The 20,905-nt window shown below is 43.8% G+C and overlaps 1 protein-coding gene across 1 annotated transcript in view; it reads right to left on the reverse strand.

The window, feature by feature from the left end:
- The window catches only part of Cfap58 (cilia and flagella associated protein 58), a 119,742-nt gene that overhangs the window by 90,488 nt on the left and 8,349 nt on the right, over positions 1-20,905 (reverse strand). Inside the window, exons 4-9 of the mRNA XM_010626490.2 lie at positions 20,672-20,828; positions 19,680-19,874; positions 17,212-17,349; positions 15,063-15,222; positions 9,874-9,956; positions 6,078-6,269 (exon numbers count right to left, since the gene is read on the reverse strand). Of these exons, the coding sequence (XP_010624792.1) occupies positions 6,078-6,269; positions 9,874-9,956; positions 15,063-15,222; positions 17,212-17,349; positions 19,680-19,874; positions 20,672-20,828 (925 nt within the window). The remainder of the gene's footprint in view (positions 1-6,077; positions 6,270-9,873; positions 9,957-15,062; positions 15,223-17,211; positions 17,350-19,679; positions 19,875-20,671; positions 20,829-20,905) is intronic.

Consider the following 20,905-nt stretch of genomic DNA (forward strand, 5'->3'; position numbering starts at 1 on the left):
GCAATATATAATTCTGCAACACGAGAATTATCTGATTCCCACAAATTTGGAAAAATTTACATCATTAAGCTCTTGGTCAATGTTGGAGCAAATCCTGTTGACTTTTTCAAGTGGATATTCCCCTAAGAGAGTTATCTACTTCATTTAATTTTTAAATGGGTGCAATTAGACTTATACAAAGTGTCTTTACAGGCTGTTCCGGCCATTTTATTATTATTACTTGCCATCATCCAGTTTGTGTGGGAAGAAAAGGGTCCAAGGTAAGAATATATATCTCCATATGGGCCCAGTGGCCAATGACCGGGATGGTGGATTGGGGCCTTGGAAGAGTGAGATTAGAAAATCAAAGACAAGGAGGTCTAGGGTAAAAATGTGTGGATGGATCTAGAATTTGAAAAAAAAAGCACTCCTTCTATCATCCCTTTAATCCATATACTGAGGAAACTTTAAAAACTGGGTAGGAAGGTAGCTTCCAAGGTATCAATGCTGGTAATTAAAATGTATGTTAGGAATAAACATGAAACTGAAATAAGGTCCCCATTACTGATCTTTTATTTGGTTGGTTGGGTTTTTTTCTTTCTTTCTTTCTTTTTGAGGAAAAGCCCAACCTTAACCCAATAGTTTGTCTTTTTCTAGAGAAGACATTACCTTCTTTGGGATCAACTAAATGAATAAATTGAAAATACTTTGAACAACATTATCAGCATTCAGAATATCAAGAAGCACGTCAGAGAAAGGGGAAACTCACTCATTCTATCATGTTGAGAGATGTTAGAATGAGGATAATCCATTGCATAAACAGAATAATGCTCCAGAGAAAGGATGTAGGCAAGAACATTCCTTTTTCAAGCATCCAACTACCATGGGCCATCTATTTCATACTACAGTGCACAAATCACAAACTTCCTTCTGAATTTCTGAAGCTGACAATAATAAGAACCTATCATGACACCAAGAGGATCAAAAGAATTTAAGTAACAGTGGAAAAAATAGCAAGGGTTGAAACTAAAGAAAAAAGATGATTGACAGAGCAATTTATGTCCAGGTGTTCGGACTCAATTTATTTTGATGGCGATTGGTTAGTTAAACCAGTGTCATGTAGAAGTTCAAATCCTGGGTATTGAAAGGTAGGAAGTTAGGTAACAGCCAAGCATCTCGCCAGCAAGCTGTACCCTGACATAAGTGGGGCATCAGAGCAGGTAGGGTGCCACCCAGGGCGCTGGTGCTGAGTGAAGTGACAGCACTTTCGCCCACCCCAGACTGAGTCACCTGCACCTGTAGCCTTCATAGGCCTGCTTTAGAGGGGCCCAGCAAAAGCTTACACTGAAGGCTATGGGTCCCAAACCAGTTTATAACCTACTCCTACCTTTTCTTTTTCTGTTAAAACAACCTGTCAGTGGAAATAAGCGTGAGCTAAAAAATCAATAACGCATGCTGGGAACTGCAGACCAGCTAAAACATCACAGAGGCTGAGGCTGGATAAGAAAAGTAGGTCATTGATCTGGAATCCTTCAATTTACATTGGGTGGAATATCAGTACCATCAACTTCTCAGCTAAGTTTTTCTGATCCAGTGTCAGTGATTTGAATGCGGACAATACTATTACCTTCATAATTAAACTGAAAAATCTCACTTTAAAAGCAAAAGACACTTATGTGCCCAGGCATGCCAAACTTAGTCTTCCCCACTTTTCTTGCTTCCTTATTTTGTTCTCCCTCTCACATTTGGGGAGGCTCATCTATGTTTTGATTGAAGAGCAAGAATGCACATTTGTGCCCTCACATAACTACGGTATTTGGCATACAGCAATCTAATCATATAATATATGCTAACAGATTAGTCTGCTCCTCTAGTACCTCGCCAACAAGAAAGATATTTTAGGTAAAATTCAAGTTAACAACAAAAACATGATCTTTGTTTTGTTATGAAGGTAACTAGCTAGCAGACAATATTTCCTTAAGCAACCTTGGCTTTCCTTGGTTGTTTCAAAGCCCTTGAACACACATTATCATCTGTTTCTTGCAGCCTTGGTGTAAAAAGCTTTACTTGACACCGTTATAGGCAAATGAGCAAAGCTAAGCAATCTGCGGTTAGAGATTTCATTGCCAAAAAAATGCCTTAGGACATGCAGAGCGCCTGGGAGGTGATTTCCAGTTTAATGTTTACAATTAAAAAGGAGTAGTCCTAAAACGAAGTAAATACCTAAAGCGCAAAATTGTTAGGAGGATTTAACAATGAACTGGAAACAGTTCCACCTCGAACTTGTGCAAATTCAGAGAGGAGCAAGTGCGATGGCCCACAACTTACCATCCTCAAACCTCAGTGTTTCAGAATAGCAACATTTGGATCACAGCAAAGGAGAAATCAGGGGGATGAAAAACACTAAAGCCCTGGAGTGAATCATCATACAGTCAGCAAATCTTCACTCCCCGCCTTGCCCCACAACCTCTTAGGAGGGGTTTATTTCCTCGTGCTGAGGGTAGAGCTGGCCATGACTTGCCAGGACAGTGCACAGTCAGAGCACTGCGTGAGGGAAGGACTTGAAGCCTGCTTGTGTTAGTGGGCGTGTGGGCACCAGCCCGTTCAGGAGGATTTGAACTGGACCCAGCCCATAGCCCAGCGAGCCCTGCCTGCATCTGTTGAATCTCACTCAGCTGCAGACCTGTGAGTGGGAACTCAGTGCTTCTCTCTGTGTGGCATTGAGGCTGTGTGTGTGTGTGTGTGTGTGTGTGTGTGTGTGTGTGAGAGAGAGAGAGAGAGAGAGAGAGAGATGTGGCATTATTGTGGCAAATGTCGACTGAGACAAACATTAGAAAAGGCTGGGGATGCCAAGACATCCACATCCTGCTCAGAAGAGGATCTGCGTTGTCGTTTGTGCATGCAAGGTTAATAAAATACGACATAAAGTCTTTCAGCAACTTACATGCATATATTCTTTTTTCTGTAAACCAGAAAGAATCAGAAGGCAAATGTTCATGCAGTTTGTGCAGCCCAGAAAGAATAGACCATGCTGGGAAGTCAGATGCAGCTAGAAATGCTGAGGATAATTCAGATTCATGAGTTGAAGGAAGGGCAGACCCACAGTGCTAGGTAGCTTACTGAAGAATTTAATTCACACACATAAAGTGAGCCTTTGACTAGTTAACTCAGATGCCCAATTATGCACTTCATTTATTCTTTCAAAAACATCTGAGTACTCATTAGGAATGAAGCACTCAAAATGGTTAAGACTTATCTCCATCGAACTAGAAGGTAAGTTGAGCCAGGTGTGCAAAGAACAGTGAGTTAAGACTAGACTCCTTGGTTTCCAGAGGAGGAGCCCTGCTCGGAGAAGAAAGATCACTTTTAATAAAGTTCTTTGGAAAAAGTGGAATTTTCTTGGCTCTTGAACAAAGGCCAAGGTGTTATTAATGTTGCTTTTTCAGGTTTGTTTTGTTTTGTTTGTGGTACTGGGGATCAAACTCAGAACCTTGCATTTGCAAGGCAGGTGCATTGCCACTGAGCTAAATCCCCAACCCTTAATGATGCTTTTTGAAGATCAGGATACTCTAGTAATATATATCCATTTTAGAATATTTTTAAACACCACAAAACAATCCCATAAAAGGATATTAAAGCAATCTGTATCCCTACCAAATGGACATAACCATTATTAATGTTACCATATTTTCTTCCATTATTTTCCTGTTTCAAAATAAAAAGTTATTAGACTTTTGCCTTTTTTTTTTCCTAAAGTCTCATGGAGTATTTTTCTTTATCACTGTAGATAAAACACACACAAAGGAACTTCCTTCCAGGGCAATTTTATAGACAGTTTCCTATTACTGTCCTTGCCCAGAACATAGCCAGTTCCCATGAGAAAAGTATCTTCTCCTTGCATCTTTGTTCGGGCCTCAGTCCCAGCATTAGAAACCGGCCCTTTGTAGGCTGATCTCTCTTTTTTGTCCTCCTACCTTCTCTCTTGGACAATTATGATCTTCAGTGTTCCGCTTGTATTCTAAGAGAACTGAAGTTTTCATCCACTTTGCTGATTCCATCTCCTCAACCTCAGCTCCGACCTTTACTAACTTCAGTTTGGATTTCAAATCTGTCATTGCTTTCATCTGGTCTGAATTCTGTTGGTTTTATATTTAGTTTCTGTACAATTGCTCCTCATTTAATCCATTTCTTCCTCTTTATTTCATCCCTGTCTTTTCCTGGAGGTAATGTCATCCTGAATTTCTAACCTACATGACAATCCTACAACCCAACTGGTGTCACCCGTCCATAACAAGTCTAAAACCTCCATTCTGCATGCTAGGAAGCCCAACATCCCTCCTAATTATTTCCATGAATTTTTGAAGGAATTCTATCTCTCCTGCTTATGATGGCTTCATTTTCCTGTTTCCATAGCATCCTGAATCCTCAGTCATCATCTTGTCTCTTGAACAGACTGTCGCTTCCCTAGGAAGCCTGGTCTTACAACCCCACCACCTGAACCTGTTCACACAAAGTGCGGCCACAAGTGCAGGGTATGGGGTGCACCACTGAAGTGTACACTGAGGGACGCAGAGGCTAACGTGCGAGTCCCAGCTCCAGAACACAAGTACCCGAACAGATGCATCCTCTCCAAGTCAGTAAATCAATTCAATGGGCTCTGAAGATGATGAGTCAGAAGCAAGTATGCTGCACCCCGTGACTCACCCTCAGGGAAAGAGAATCACACAGGGACCTGGTCCTGCGGGGCGGGGTGGAGCCCCCTTCTGAAATGCCTGCCCTGCCTTCATTTAGTATAAGTGGGAAGAGACTGATTTCCCGCTACTAAAGTTTGTTTCCCACTTTCTTTATGTATCCAATTCAAATGTGGGCCGTCTTCTTGTCATCTTCCTCGAGCTTTCACTCCAAAAAACAAAGCTAAGCTTAAAAGTCTTCTGATACAATCTAGAATTTGCTGTAGATTTCACTGACAAGAAATCAGAGGGCTTACACTGCATAGAAGAGGACAATCTGCTAGAGAAAAAAAACTGGTCAAATGAGTCTTTTCCCAAAACTCTCTTCTCAACTTCGCAGCTAAAACTTCTCTCCCTTCTCGCCCAAGCCCCACCTCTGGACCTATGCTCTAGAGCATCCAAGAGTGCTACAGAGAGTACCAGGTTAACTTTCATGCCTAATGTAGGCAATGCACTGAACTCAGATCCCTCAAGTCCTTCTCCTCAATGCGCCCTTCAGTCTTCTTCTCAAGAGCTTTATCAGGAAAGATCCAGAATTCTGCCACCCAACACACCAGTGCTGGGGTTTTCGGGTCATAGTTAACTAATGTTTTAAAAGCTGTATTAGTCACTGTCTTGGCACTGGGACGAAATACCCAACACCCGTAACTTAGGAGAGGTTTGTTTTGACTCACATTCCAGAGGACTCAGTCCATGGTAACGGCTCTAAGGCAGAATGAGTGTGGCAGGGGACATAATGGAGGAAAGCTGCTATACAGCCATGGCAGCCAAGAAGGAGTGAGAGAAAGGAGGAGCCAAAGACAAGAACACACCCTTCTATGCCGCAGGCCCAGTGACCTCTCCAACCAGGCCCCGCTTCCTAACAGGGCATTCAGCCATGAATTCACCAAGGGATTAACCCACTGGCCTGTAAAGGGCCCCCATGATCCAATCGTCTCTGAATACATGAAACTTTAGGGGGTCAAAAATGAAACAAAATAAAATGAAATCTGAGGTCATTGAATTAGGTGCCTCTCTTCCAACAATAATTATCATCCTCAGTCTGAGGAGACAAGAGCTTTCGTGACAGATGTGGGGTGAGAACAGAGGGCTGAGAGACAGTGTCACTCGACCGCCCCCCCCAGGTGGCACACAGTGGAGCCACAGAGAGGAGCAAGAACACATAGTTAGAAGAGGGAACCAGAAGCAGAAATGAGGGAGCACTGAGGACAAGCACTGTCCACTTCAAAACGTGACCTGGGTCAGCTTCTATTCCGTCCAGGTCTTTCCTCGTAAGACTGCACGCAGCCCGTCTGAACACTCAGGCCTCACAGCATCCCCAGCAGACAGCAACAATGCCGGGGAAGGAAGAAAACACAGAGAGCTCACCTTCTGGGTGAAGTCGCTGGCCTCGTTGATGTACCGGTCACGCTCCTTTTCCAGTTGGAAGATGATCTTCCTCTGCTTCTGAGCCTCCTCCTTATAGTTCTGGGTTTCTTCCTCCAGATTCCGCTTGGTTTGCTCGTGGAGCTTCACCAGGTCTATCTGCTTCTGGGTTGCATTAATGGCCTTAAGCATATTCTGAAAACAAGGACAGTAAAGCCATCATGTTATGCCCAGTGTCTGAGGATTTGGGTTTACTCAAAGTTTACCCCCTCTACCTTAGCCATAAAATAATCACATGCTCTCTCTTTTGTATAAATAAAAACAATAATATTCTCTACAGATTACTAAGAGTCTATTGTGCTAATTTTGCATAAGGCATTTTTAAAATTTTATTCATGTATTTATTATTTATTTTTTAGATAAGTCTTGCTACGCATCCAGGTTGGCCTTTAGCTCGGTATTTAGCCCAGGCTGGCCTTGAACTCACGGTCCTCCCACTTCAGCCTCCTTAGTGCTGGAATTACAGGCGGGTGCACTTTAAATGCACTTATAAATCCACTAAGCATCCACAGTGTCCCTGAGAGGTAGGCTGTGTATGCTCCCGTCGTAGGAGCAAGAAGCAGAGACTAAGGGGTTAAGCTGCTTCCCTACAAGTTCATGTAACAGCCTCTATCTGGTGAGGTCAGAACAACTGCAACTCCTCACCTAACTGGGGCCCTGACCACCAAGTAAGATAAAAATCAGTTTAGTAAAAATGCAGACACCTCGAATTATCATACAACCCAGTGATTTCACTCCTCTGGGCATACCTAGAAGAAGTGAAAGCCAAACCTTGAAAGCAAGTGCTCGTCTTAGCACTATTCACAAAAGCCTCAAAGTGCCCACCCGCTGATGAACACATCACCAAGACCAGTGCATCCACAGTGGAATGGAAAGGAGAAACAAAGGCCGTGATACGGGTGAGCGCCGCCAGCCTGGCTTAACCTGGAAACGCTGTCCTCACGGAAGACGCCGGGTACAGGAGGTGACACAAGGGATGCCCACCAATGTAACAACCAGAGCTGTCCCATCCACAGAAGCTGGAGAAGACTTAGTGGGTGCCCTGGGTAAGGCAGGGAGAAGAGAGGAGGGACTGCTGAAGGGGACAGGTTCCTTTTAGGGTGATGAGAGTGTTCTGGAGCCAATAAAGGCGAGAATGGCAAAGCATTATGAATGTACTGTTGCCACCAAAGAAGAGTTTTGAGATTTTTTAAAAAGTTAAACATTTTAAAAAGTTTAACCAAGTTATTTTTTAAGTGGGTACCACATCCCAAATCCACCCTTTTGGACTCAGTGGATCTGGCATGGTTGATGTCTGGTGCAAAATGAGCTTCAGGTTGGCCACCCAAGGCCTGGAACACAGCAGGAACAGCGGTGCAACCGGCAGCCGTGCTCAGCAGGGGCCCCGCTCACTGCCACAACTATGGCCCTCCCCACGTGTTACATATGTGCCCGTTTTCTGGAGTCACCCAGGGCCTCGTGCATACTAAGTGGCTCTCTGCCACTGCACCTTCAGCTCTCAGATTTTTGCAACGTGGAGAAGATGTGAACTTGGCAGCAGACAGTGATAACCACATTTCTGCCGGAGGGACAAGAAAACAGTCTCTGTTGTGCCCAGATCATGATGTCCCCAAAGACCACCAAGGAGTCAAGTCCAATGTAAATACACGAGGAGTTAATTACAAGCTCGAGCCTGGACTCTTGGACTTCACCGGTGCAGCGGTTCAGTGACAAGAGCCCTGAATCCGGTTTCAAACAGGCTCTTTTTTGGTAAATAGACCTTTATTGGTCTGGCCAGATGGCACTCCCGGAGCCAAGTAGCTCCAAGAGGCCCCAGCTCAGGGGTTTGAACAGTTTTTAAGGCAAGAGGGAGAGGAATGCAAGCACAGCAAGTGGACAAGGGGTCAGTTTTCTGCTATCTATCTCAGGGGGCTGGGTGTAGGGCGTGCCTGGTCTCTTACGTTGATCATCTCTAGACCTCAGGATGTTCTGTTCTGGCGAGGCCTTGAGTCACTATCTTGTTTACCCGTACCAGGCTCCCATACACTCTGTTTTGCATTGCTATATGCTGACTAACTAGGGGCTATACAGTGGTCAGGGTCCCATATTCCCCACTGGTTGTGCCTTTTCTAGACTAAGCAAATTCTTTCAGCCTAAGTTCACCCACGGATCAGACTCTACACAAGATGGTCTCCTTTTTCAAAATGGAGTAACTTTGGTCTCTACATCTTCACTGAGAGGGAAAAGACCAAACCTAACAGGAAGTCTGGTGGTGGAGAGCAAAGGCTTTCACCCTCCTTCCTGGGGCCTAGGTGCACGCTTATGTACAGTGAGGCGCCTTATTTTCCCTTCTGAAGTTTCTAACCAACTCATGCACATGCTGGCTCTGAAAGCTGCTGAACCAGCAGCAGGCAAGATGGCCGGGGAACACTGATTGGATGACGATGTATAAAACCAGCCTTATTTTCATTGGTTGGGTAAGCATTTGTCCTAGAACAAAGTCACCTCAAATGACACTGAAAGAATCACCACATATTCATGCTGCTGCCTATCAAAACCACACTTTCAATGAAGATGGTATTTCAAATTAGTGAGGAAATTTTTTTAAAATTAAGAAGTATATCCTTCCCTCAAGGAGGAAGTGATGTTAATTGAATCAAATAAACATAAAAGTACTATTGTACTACTTGTTCTTTTGTGGCAAAAAACTATTAGATGTTTGCTAGTATATAGCAAATATAAATTAATTAAATACTGAATATATTAAATATAAAAGTCTAAATACAATAGTATTGTTAAAATATACAAATTTATACAATAAAGCAACCACCCCAAGACTGGGGTGGATGGGAAGACTTCGGTAATTTTCAAAGGAATGCTAGCATGGAAAGAGGTGACCTCCTGCCATTTCCAGAGATTCTGTAAACAGTCACAGTCAAGCAAAAGTGCCCTCTAGTCCACAGGCCTGTCCTCCCTGGAGGAAGTCTCCGAGCAAGAAAGTTGGCTTTAAATCCTTGAAAGCAGTCGATCTAAGTGACAGTCGGGACTCCCGAGTCAGGAGGGTGAGAAGCGAGGGGCCCTGCCTGGAGCGGAGTGCTCCAGGGTCTTCACCCCTTCCTCCTCTCTAGTCCTCTAAGTATTCAGACACCTCAGAAAGGAGCCTCAGAGCAGAAGCCAAACCTGCAATCAACCCAACCAGAGAGGAGGAAAGGGGGTCAGACTTCATAACCCTAAGTTGCCATCTTGACACCTAACCCTTCAAAGTTAAAACTTAATTAGCATTGGGCTGGGGATTTAGTGGTTCCTCTGCCTGCCTTGAAGGCGCAAGGTCCCGAGTTCAATCCCCAAACCACCCCCCAAAAAAATTAAAACTTAATTAGCACTCACACTTGTAATTTTGGGATTAGCTGAAGTTGTAGATAACAGATACTAAATTCAAAAATTTTGATCAACTGCTGAGGACACCAAATAACACACAAGCGATTAAAACAGAATCCACAAAACACTCAGAAAGCCCCTTCTGGTTTATATGCTAATTCCCCAAAGTCCTTTTGTGCTTTCTGGTGATAATGCAGTTTCAAGTCAAGGCCAGCGAATGGTATAGGTTGTGAGCTGCTGCCTAGAGGAAAACCGAGCATTATTTATTCTAATCTACTCTTGCATACCGTGGGGTTTTCTTTCCCCACACAACTGGTGACAGGAAGGTATTATAGCACCAAAAGATACACATTTATTTACCAGCATTACTGTGAAAACTCACCTTATTTAGTATGTCCCTTTCTCTCAGAAGCTCATCCATCGCTTTCTTATCAAGTTCTGCTTGTTTCTTAGAAGTCTCCACCTCTAAATTACCAGGGGAAAAAAATAACAAATGTAGAGGTAATTCAAGGGAGAATCTGCAGAAGTCAAAGTTATATAAAAAAGAGCTTCATGTGTTTCTCTATAGCTATAAAACCACAATTAATTGAGAGATCTATGGTCCCCATTACAATTAAGTGAAGTGAATCATAGTTGTTTCACTAAACAGACAGAAACTGAGGCTTAGAGAGCTCGGTCCACCCAAGGAAAGGCTGCAGTCAGGAGGTCACAGGGTTAAGATTAAAAGTTTGGTTTCTCTGACTCCAAAAAGTTCTTGATCGTTTAAAATCTTTTTTTTTTAATTGCACAAGCAAGTAGAAATACAAAATAAAGTTAGAAAAACATTTTTTAAAAGGAGAAAAAAGAATTTAACCAGAATCCACTTGGGATTTAGATATATTTCTCTCCAGTTTTTTTTTTCTGTGCAAGTATATGTGTGTATGTAAGCATAAATAAATATACACACAGACACACCTGCCAAAAGAGGAATTATGCTGTGCATACACTGTTTTGTTGCTTGTTTTTATAATTAACAACCAAGAAATAAATGCCTTTCTGTAAGTGTACGGCTACACTGGAATTTTTAATAACTTCACAATGTTTAGCTACATGAAAATGTATAATTTATTTAGCCGATCCCTCATTTTAACATTTAAATTAACTCCGATACAGTAAATAAAAAAATAAATGGCTTCCAATTTTTATGTGTATGGCTATAAGCTATAATTTTATAATGTTCTTGTCCATTTGTTCCTCCAAAGAGGAAGTCCTGCTTTTTTAATGATATGGTCCTGCTACAGCCTAATTCCCCTCTAGAAAATTAGTGACAATTTAAATCCACACCAAAACCATCAGTAGGTTTTGTCATTTGCTTTGATGTTTTCCAGTCTGATGGATTTCTAAAAACCTGTAGTCAGAATCTAGATTGCATATCTTTGACTAGTAGTAAAGTTGTCTGCTTTAATACTTAATGACCATTTATTTGTATTTCTATTTTTCAAATTGCCCACATTTACTCTTTGTCAATTTTTCTCATGAATTGCTTATACGTTCTACATCCCTTTAAGGGAGACAGACAGGTAGACAGACAGTCAGACAGATAGACACATACATAGATACATAGATTAAAAACACTCTGACAGTGTTTTGGTCAATTTGCCTTTACAGTCTTAAGGTAAAAGAAAATGTTAATTTGTATTTCATTGATTCAATCTAGGATTTATTATCTGAATGTTTGGTGTTATTTATTCCCTCAAAAGTAGCTTTTTGTCATGCAGCCACTTTCAAAATAACCCATGCTGCATAACTGGTATGGGACAACACCTTAGCTTAGATGGTGACCTTGGCTTTCTTCTGGATTTTTCAGTCTTTTCTACTGATCTGTTTATTTGGATGTCATCACTGGAACCTTTACAACACATTTAAATGTCTGATGAGATTATCATTCCCTTGTGCATCATTTTCAAAATTTTACAGCTATTGCTAAATGTTTATTCTACTGGAAAAGCTCTAGATCAAGTTCTATACAACATAGCTTACTGAAATTTTTATTGAAAATACTAAATGTATAGATTAATTTGGACAGATTTGTATCTTCATCGTATTGAGTTTTATCAAGGAACTTGGAATATCTCCCCATTTTTCAAGTCTTCCTTTATTCCCCTCAATAGAATGCAGCAACTTTGTACATATATTTTGCAGATATATTGGTAACTTCATTCACAATATTTTATTGGCTTAATTGCTATTATGAATGGAAGTTTTTCCATCATCTAACTGATATTTGGGTGCAAAACAAGCCATTTATACATACATATTTATGTTATAATTTGCCACCCTACTGAAACCTTGCATTAGTTCAGGTAGTCTTCCAGTTCATTGCTTGTGGTAGGAAAATCATAACACAGGGAGGGCCTATGCTACTATTATACCCAATGCCACCCTTTGATCAGGGACAACTGGCTTGGTGACAGTTGCCTGTTGTCTCAGCCATTCGTGAGGTTGAGGTGGGAGGGTCACACTTCAGTCCAGGAGTATGAGACAGCCTGGACAATATAGTAAAATCTCAGCCCATAAATTAATTAATTAATTAATCCATCGACCTTAGCCAACAAGAGCAAGGCAGGAAGCATTATAATCCCAGACTTCAAGTTATACTACAAGATCACAGTAATAAGGGCAGCACTGTCCTGGCACAAAAACAGACATATTGACCAATGGAACAGAATAAAGGATGCAAAAACAACACCAAGCACTATCACCCATCTGATTTTTGACAAAGGGACCAATAACATAAGCTGGAGAAGAGAGAGCTCTTTAATCAATGGTGCTGGGAAAAGCGGAGATCCACATTCAGAAGAATGAATCTTGATCCGTATCTCTCATCCTGGACTAAAATCAAATCAAAGTGGGTCAAAGACCTGGATATAAACACAGAAACACTGAATTTACCGGAGGGAAAAATTGGCAAAACTTTCAGAACAGATCCTCAACTGGTCAAGCAATAATACTAATAATCAATAAATGGAACTATATCACATCTCCCGCACAGCAAAGGAAAGAGCCAGCAATGTGAAGACACAATCTACAGAACATAAAGTAAATTTTATTAATCAGCTACTCTTCAGACAGAAAGCCAATGTCTACAAATATATACTCAAGAAAATCAGGCCATCACAAATGAAGGACCCAGAAACTTGAAATTATCTCAGAAGAATAAATATAAATGGCCAAAAAGTGCATGAAAAAGAGTTCATCAGCTTTGGCCATCAAAGAAATGCAAATCAGAACAACACTGAGATTCCACCCCACTCCAGCGAGAAGGGCCATTATCCAGGACTCAAAAAAGAAGTGCTTGTGAGGCCCAAGGGAAAAAGAAACCCTTATACATCAGTGATAGCAATGTAAATTAGTAAAACTGCTTTGGAAATCAGTATGGTTATTTTTCAAAAACCTAAAAATAGTACTACCAATTGACCCAGTTATACTCTCCTGGCTATCTTCCTGAAAGAGCTAAAGTCATCATACTACAACAATAAACGCATCTCCATGCTTACAGCAACACAACCCACAATAGCTGAAATTGTAGAAGCAGCTTACATGTGCATCAACGGATGAATGGGTAAAGAAAATGTGGTATCTTTACACTGTGGAGCACTACTCGGCCATGAAGAAGGATAGATTTGAGTCCTTTGCAGGAAAATGGATAGGTCTTGAGAGTATAATATTAAGTGAAATAAGTCAGCCACAAAAGGCTAAATACCACACCTTTCTCTAACATGACAAACCCAAAATATAAATAATTTAAAGAGCCATGTTAAGAAATGGGGAAGCAGACTCTGTATAGATGAGAAGTGGAAATGAGGAAGGAGGGAAAGAGGACGGTGGGGGTGGCAGAGTCAAAATGATCAAGGCATGACATGTACGTGTATCAAACCCCCAAGCCAAATGGAATCGCTATGCAGCACAAACATGTCTAATTAAAAAATAAGATGGTCCCTGAGAAGAAATGACAATGCAAATAATATCTACAGCATGATGACCTTTGTAAATGTGACTTAAAGATGAAGAAATTGAGTTCAATGCTGAATGAATTTTTTAAAGAAAAATATTTGTTCTCAAGGCTTAGAAAAATTGCAAGCAGAACCATAGAAATTTGAATACGCGGGTGTTGTGTGGGCCACTCAGCTAGCGACATGTTCCAGTGGTTCCATTTCCTCCACGTCTGTCACTGAAGGCTTTAGGCTGTGTGACGGTCGGTTTCGACTGTCAGCTAGATTAGATTATGACTCCCAGGAGATCAGTAAAGCACGTTTGGGCGGGTCTGTGGGTGCGTCCAGAGATGACTGGCATGTCGGCCAGCAAATGGCCTACCCTGATAGTGGGTGGCATTGACCAATATGCTTGCGGCCCAGATGGGAAAAAGCGGGGAGAGAGCCAGGCTTGAAAGCACACCCTGTAATCCCAGCACTGGGGAGGCTAAGGCAGGAGGATCGCATCAAGTCCAAGTCCAGCCTGAACTACATATTAAGACCCAATTCCCAAAACACAGGCATGAAAGAAAGAGAAGGCGGACGCTGACCTACACTACCAAGCTGAATTCTACTTGCGTGGGGGGTACATGGAGATCAGACTCAGCTTCGGCAGGCTTTCTGCGTGGATTCGCAGCAGGGACGCTCCGGGTCATCAGCCCTGGGATGGCACCGTCTTCCTCCTTCTAGAGAAACCTCGCCAATACAACTGCGAGCTCACGCCAGGGTGTGAGCACCCCGAAGGCAGGGTCCCGCCTGCCTGTCCCACGCAGCCTGCATTCAATGCACTGAATGGATGGGCGGAGAAACTGCCAAGACAACCTGCAACTGCACCCCAGTAAAGGACTATTTCCTAATGCCTCGGACAGAAAAATATCTGTACTTCTTAAAGACTTCGATGGTAAATATTTCTAATAATCTTGCCTAGAGATTTCGATTCTACCCACTTACAGTGAGGCAGTATATGCTCTGTTGCTCGTGTGTGTTAATCTCACTCACTGATTTATAACTCACAGCAGCCTGCAAGAGGGCAATGGAACACAAGGGTCCTGGCCTCCTGTCATCAGCAGTCATCTACAGAGTCTCTGGCCCCCAGTCCCGGGCTAGTTCTACCACACCAAATTTGACCAGTATACCGTATTGCTAATTATATTCTTATTTAGAAAATAGCAGTGTATCCATATGATAATTCCTGACATTTAGTCCACAGCTGCTCTACTAGATGCCATCCGTAATACTGTCCCAGACCATATGAATGAGGAACATTCGCCTTAACCCATCCCTTTATCTTCCCTGGACAGCCCCAAGAGTTTACGTGTTATTCTCTCCTCTGACAAATTGCTGGGCATTTCAGGCTGGGTTTTACACTGAGCCAATGGAGCCCTTGAAAGAATTTGCTGAGGTACAGAGTTGAAGGCATTTAAACGGCATCCCCTCTGTGCTGTCCTACTGATTTCACTTGGCAGGGTGTGTTGTACGCACAGTCCTGGGGGGGCCGATGACACTGCTCACTAATGAGATGCGTCAAAGCTAGAAGAAAACATGGGACAAGATGGTTTACCTCTCTCTAATCCCAAGATCTGATTTTTTAGGGTTTCCTTGTGCTGCTCTGTCTCTGCCTTCTGATCTTCGATCTGATGCAGCTTCTTATGGATTTGCTCTCTAATTTTGTTGAGCTTCCCAATGTCAAGGCGCATTTGATGGATTTCCTCCTCTTTGGCCTGTAATCAGTAAGAGAGAATCAACTGCGGAGCCAAGTGAGCAAAGGGCCCAGAAGCGGACGATGATAAACTCAGAACCGATAAAAACAGTCTCCCAGTGTCAGTGTGCTGCAGGCCTGCAGGACTGGACCAAAACACACGCTGTTCGGTTTTGAGTGAAATGGGAAAGCTATGAATAATTGTATTCTCTGAATAAAATATGTGGCTATATAAATGGGAAAAAAATGAAAAATCTGATAAAATCTGATGTTTCAAGCGACCTTCTAAATGTGGAGTCAATGAGACGCAGAGACGGAGCTGTACATATTACAGATATGTGGGTTTTGTGCATACATGCTGTGATCAATTAGCAGTGTTCATGAACTTACAGAAAGTGATGTCTCTGGCAAGGTCCTTAGCATGTGAGAAAACACGTAAGCATCCTTGTAGACCACGGGGCCACCGCAGCCCTGTGACGCACACCTCCTTCCTGGGAGGGCTTCAGGCCGCGGATGCACAGGCAGCGGGGGGAACCTTACAGAACGGAGAAAGGGGCCAGGGAAGCCGTCCCAGCAAAGAAAGTCTCCGGATTTGTATCTACTGACTTCACGCTTTATGGGTTTTTTAAGTTAAACACACTTTTTAAAATTTTTGCCCCTAAAAATGACTGGAAAAGTAACAGAGGACTCATCTGCAGGCGATGCTTGGGGCCATCTCGGCTTCGACGAGGAAGACTGACACTAGCTGTGCAAGTTATCCTCAGCTTCCCTCTAGACGCCCAGGCCCCCTAGGTACAGGACCTGAGGACGAGTGTAGTTCATCTTTAAAAACGTCCCACTCGTGTTATCCAGGGAGCGAATCGACATTAAGTATTTTTCCTCTAATGTCACCTCAGAGCCAATATATTATTCTGACTTAAGCAATCACATCATTTCTGCTTTAAGGTATCAAAGTTTCATTTGCTTCCAAGTCAACCCACTCAGGGCTGCTCTAAATATCCCTCAGCCTCAGACCCTCAGACCCTAGAAGTTTCAAGATAGTTGATGGTAAGCCCCTTTTAATTCTAGGATGATCTAACTCAGCGGTTGTTAATCCAGATCTCTTGGTTAGATGTCAAAAAAATCCTACAAATCTCATATTTCTAGGAAGAATGCAAAGCAAGATGCAAGGTGTGTGCCAGGCGAGGTGGTACACACCTGTCATGCCAACACTGGAGAGGTTGAGGCAGGAGGATCACTGCCAGGCTCGAAGCCAGCCTGGGCTACATAGTGAGTTTAAAGCCAGCCAGCCTGAACTACATAGTGAGGGCCTGTTTCAAAATAGAAAAAAAAAAATACAAGATGTGCAAATAAGCATGTGTGAGTGCAAACGTGTATATGTGTGTGCATGCTTGTAACAGACTCTCAGAGACTGCAACACAAAAAACTGTTATGGCTTACTGCTCAAATCTATATATTTTTATGATAAGCTGCCCTTTTATGTCCAGTATTCCAACATAACCAAAGTAGGGAATATGAATTTTTCAGAATTAAAGTAATAAATATAAAGCTGCTCTGTTAACTACAAAAGCATACAAGTGTAATATGTATCTGCAAATAAAAGCTTATCCAAGCTTAACCTGCACACTAGATGGTAGCAGGATCTATAGTCCTAAGTATAAGTGCCCAATAGTCCCATCCTACCTTCTCCAGAGAGTAAAATACAGTCTCAATCCTTTGTTCCCCACATCCATAACTCTGGGAGATGGTCACTTGCAAGTCTAGTTACAGGGATGAACACCTGAGCTTGCTTTGGGAAGCACTGATACAGCCATATGATCAGTAATGAGGCTTGCTTGAGTTTTATAAGAAAGGACATTTTCAAACTGCTTCCGGGCATAAAGCAGCCACAAGAGGCTGGTGCCCGCCTCTGTGTACCAAGGCCCTCCGCAGAGCTACTCGGCTCATCCAACCCACTTTCCTGGCTCCGAGGAAGGAAGGGTAAGGGACAGACTCATCACTTGCTGCTTACTTTGAGCTCCAGCGCCTTCTGCTGGTTTTCCTGGGACAGCTGCTCACAAACTAAACTGTGCTGTTCATTCTCTTGCTGGAGTTTAGAATTTCTCATCTGGAACTGCTCGAGCTCCTTTGCAGCTCTCTCATTCAGAATCTGGAAGGTGTGGAATGGAGGAGTCCGTTAATACTTTCTAATCTGATTACAGTGTATGCACGCGAAGAAGGCGCAATGAGCCTCCCGGGAGATAACAGTAACCACACCTTTTTGTCTTTGTAGAAATTGTTCTTTAGCCCCAATGAAAGCTCTCACACACTCGAATGTGACAAATGTTAAATGACTGAGGATAATAATGCCTCCTGATGAATAACACAGAAAGCCTATTTTTTTTTCCTGAAAGCCTTGGGAAGTCTTGTTCACAGGTGGCGGATGAATATTTTAATTCCTGTTTGCCATTTGGCAGGCTTTGCATATGCAACAATTGCTATAATCATTGCAAACGAGCTCAGATTCAGATGGTTCTCTCAGCACTGGGGGTTGAAGCTGCATCTTCAGAAGCAAATCCAGCATTAATATCCCTGCTGCACTTTTGTGAACAGAAGTGCTCAACAGACCAGCCTGGAGACAATTCTCCTAGTCCAACTCCAGTCAGAACTGTGGGATGACGGCAGAGTGATTTATATCTGCCTGGCTTCTGAGTCAGCAGGATTTTCCTCTCCCCTGTTGCGACTATTCTGAGCAGGCGTGGAGTTATAAAAACTATGGATTATATCTAACATCTCAGGATATGGTTTCTTTTGGAGACATGGAGGTGTAGCAAGTGAGCTAAAGAAATTGGTTCCTAAAGAATAGGCACTTTCTTCAAGATGTAACTCCCATGCATGCAAAAACAATAACAACAAAAAAAAAACTGACCTGGAAAAAATACACCCAATTCCCAAAGAATAGGGACTAAACCAAATGTAACTGGCTTGCTAAAGGTTAAATTTTGTTTTACATGGGTTCTGGGTGCTGCTATACAAAGCACCGTGAATTTTTCCTAAGGTTCAAAAGCCTTCCTTTTAAATGTCATGTTCAAAGATGCCTGGGGTTTTTCTCCTAGAGACTGCATACTGTGCATTATCTATTTGAATTCTGGGTTTATATAACATTAATAAAGCAATTGACAAAGAATTGTATTCTAATACCTATTTTATGTAGAAGTGCTGTACGTCTTGACAATTTTTTTTACAAAGGGCTTCCTGAGAGAAAATACTTTTCAGAAAAAAATTTAATCATAGTAATTGCTTCTTAAGAAATAAGAAATGGGGCCCAGGTGTAGCTCAGGGGTAGAGCTCAGTGTGCGAGGCCCTGGGTTGGGTCCCCAGTGCCATGAAAGAAAAACACAAGGCGAGCGGGGGGGTTGGGCAAGGAACCAAAGAAAGAAAGGGGAAAGGGAAAGAAAGAAAAAGAAGAGACAGACAAGAATTACTAAAATTTGTGCTAAGCAACTATATGAGGTGGGTTGTTGAAAACATCACTTTAAAATGCGTGGTGACTGAAACTTGAAACTTAGGCGCAGCCTGCTGGGAGTGCACAGTGTCATCTCACAGTGCAATGCTGTGCAGCCGGCTGAGCTGTACTCCACAGAACTCGCAGTGGTTTAAGTGTCCTCTGTCTGCACCACCACAGTGACTGTTATCCACAGGGAGGTGCTGGGCACCAGAAATGACACTAGGGCTCCATGGGCATCAAGGTGAACTCTGACCTCACTTGCTACAATAGCTGTAAATAGTCACACGTGGCTCCATGGTGGCCATACAGGCTACTGTAGGCCTGTGACTCCATGCATGTTACCAACAGAACGTAGCAGGAGTAGGGCACCAAACAACACATCTACTGTATGTTTCATTCTGTGCAAGACTAATTAACGTCTGCTTACGATGCAGAACAGAGGGGGCCTTTGGGGATGGGAGGGGTGGCGAGGGGACACCCTGGGGTTGCTAGGATGCTGGCAATGCGGTTTTTTGGGCTGGGTACAGGTGACCAAGATGTGCCTGAGTGGTGATGTTCCTTGCGCTGCATGCCGTTGCATGCACACTTTTTAGTGATATGCCAACAAGACATTCATCGCCGGGTGTGGAGGCTCAAGCCTATAATTCTAGTGACTTGGGAGGCTGAAGCAGCAGAACCATGAGTTCAAGTCCAGCCTTGGTAATTGATCAAGACTCAAAATAAAAATAAAAAAAAAAACAAGGGGCTGGGATGTAGCTCAGTGTGAAGATCCTTGCTTTAATTCCCAGTAAGAAAATATTATAAAGATGGTGATGATGATAAACCTACTGGAGCTGCTGGGACTGGAGGGGAGGATGGGAGCTGGCGGAAGAATCAGTGGGAGGCCCACCGCTAGCCCATGCCGCCCAGGGAAGGGCCCTGTTGCTTCCTAAGAAAGCTCAAAAAGCCAAACGGGAGGGCGCCCAGGCAGCGCCCTCAGCCTCCCAGCTCACCTTCTGCTCCTTGAGCTGCTGCTCCAGCCGCTGCAGCTCCTCCTTGCTCTTCTGCACATACTGCTGCAGTGCCTTGATCTCCATCTGCCTCGTGTCCATGTCCGTCTGGATCTGCTTGAGCTCCTTCTCCAGTTTCTCCTTCTTCCGAGACTCCCGCGAAGCCTCATTCTGGCGATGCTGGATTTCCTGTTGGAACTGCGGGGCGGGCACACACGGGACATGGAGGAGAGGGGTGGCTGTCACCGGGTGGTCCCGCCCTCTCTCGGGCCTTCACTGCCAGGCAGTCACTGTGCGGTGACATTTGCTGCGGGACAGCCATGCTGGAACCCAAGCCTCTCAGAAATATTCCATGATGTTTTTCGGGGCCTTGTTCCCTGATGTTGCCCCTGATGGCCAACAGCAGATGACCAGAGGACGGTGTCAAATCAAACACAGAGTTCTGGGGTTAAATGCAGAAAGAGTCCATCCACTGCTGCACGGGCAGGACTAGAATGCGGCCAGCTGCCCTAGGCCCCAGTGGCATCTGACACACTCCTGGGTACACTACACAATGCCGCACTTTCCTGCGGACGTCTAGAGTGTACGAAAAGCCTGCTGCTCGCGTTCGAGTCTCCTGCCTTTCTCTCCAAGACTGCACACGAATTTTCTCATTTGACGCCAGCTTCATGCCCGGAAGGACTCAGCCAGATGGCTCCCCACAGAGGAGAAGGGCCCAGGGCAGCGGGCCACCAGGCCAGCGGCGGACCCTAGGCCCGCTTTTAGGACCCCAACTTAGGGACGAACTGTGAGCAGCAAGTGCTCACCTCGATGCCCTCTCAGAGCCTAGAGAAAGACAGCTCAGGAAAAGCTGCTGCTGGGCGAGCGAACCGAGAAGCGGGCAGAGCATGCTTGGCTTGGGCGCGGGAGAGGAGCGCGGGAAAGGGGACGGAAGGAAGGACAGGGCATCCTGCAAGGCCCGGCCGCTTCCTTCCCCCGCTGCCCTCACAGCCCACCTGACTGATGGTCTGCTCTGCCTCGTCCTTGGCGCGCTCGGTCTCCTGCTGCTGCTCCGTGGTCTGAGCTAAGGATTCTCGTAATTTCACTACCTCGGACAGGAGCTGATCTCGCTCCTTAGTCACCTCTTCTTTGAACTTCAGTAAATCTCGGATGCTGAAAAGCAAGAGCACAGGTGTCAGGCTGAATGGCCATCTGCTCAGGGGTGTTCTCTCTCTCTCCCTCTCTCCCTC

This window comes from Fukomys damarensis, unplaced genomic scaffold, assembly GCF_012274545.1.
Source record: "Fukomys damarensis isolate Sample0158 unplaced genomic scaffold, DMR_v1.0_HiC HiC_scaffold_8, whole genome shotgun sequence".
Lineage (NCBI taxonomy): Eukaryota > Metazoa > Chordata > Mammalia > Rodentia > Bathyergidae > Fukomys > Fukomys damarensis.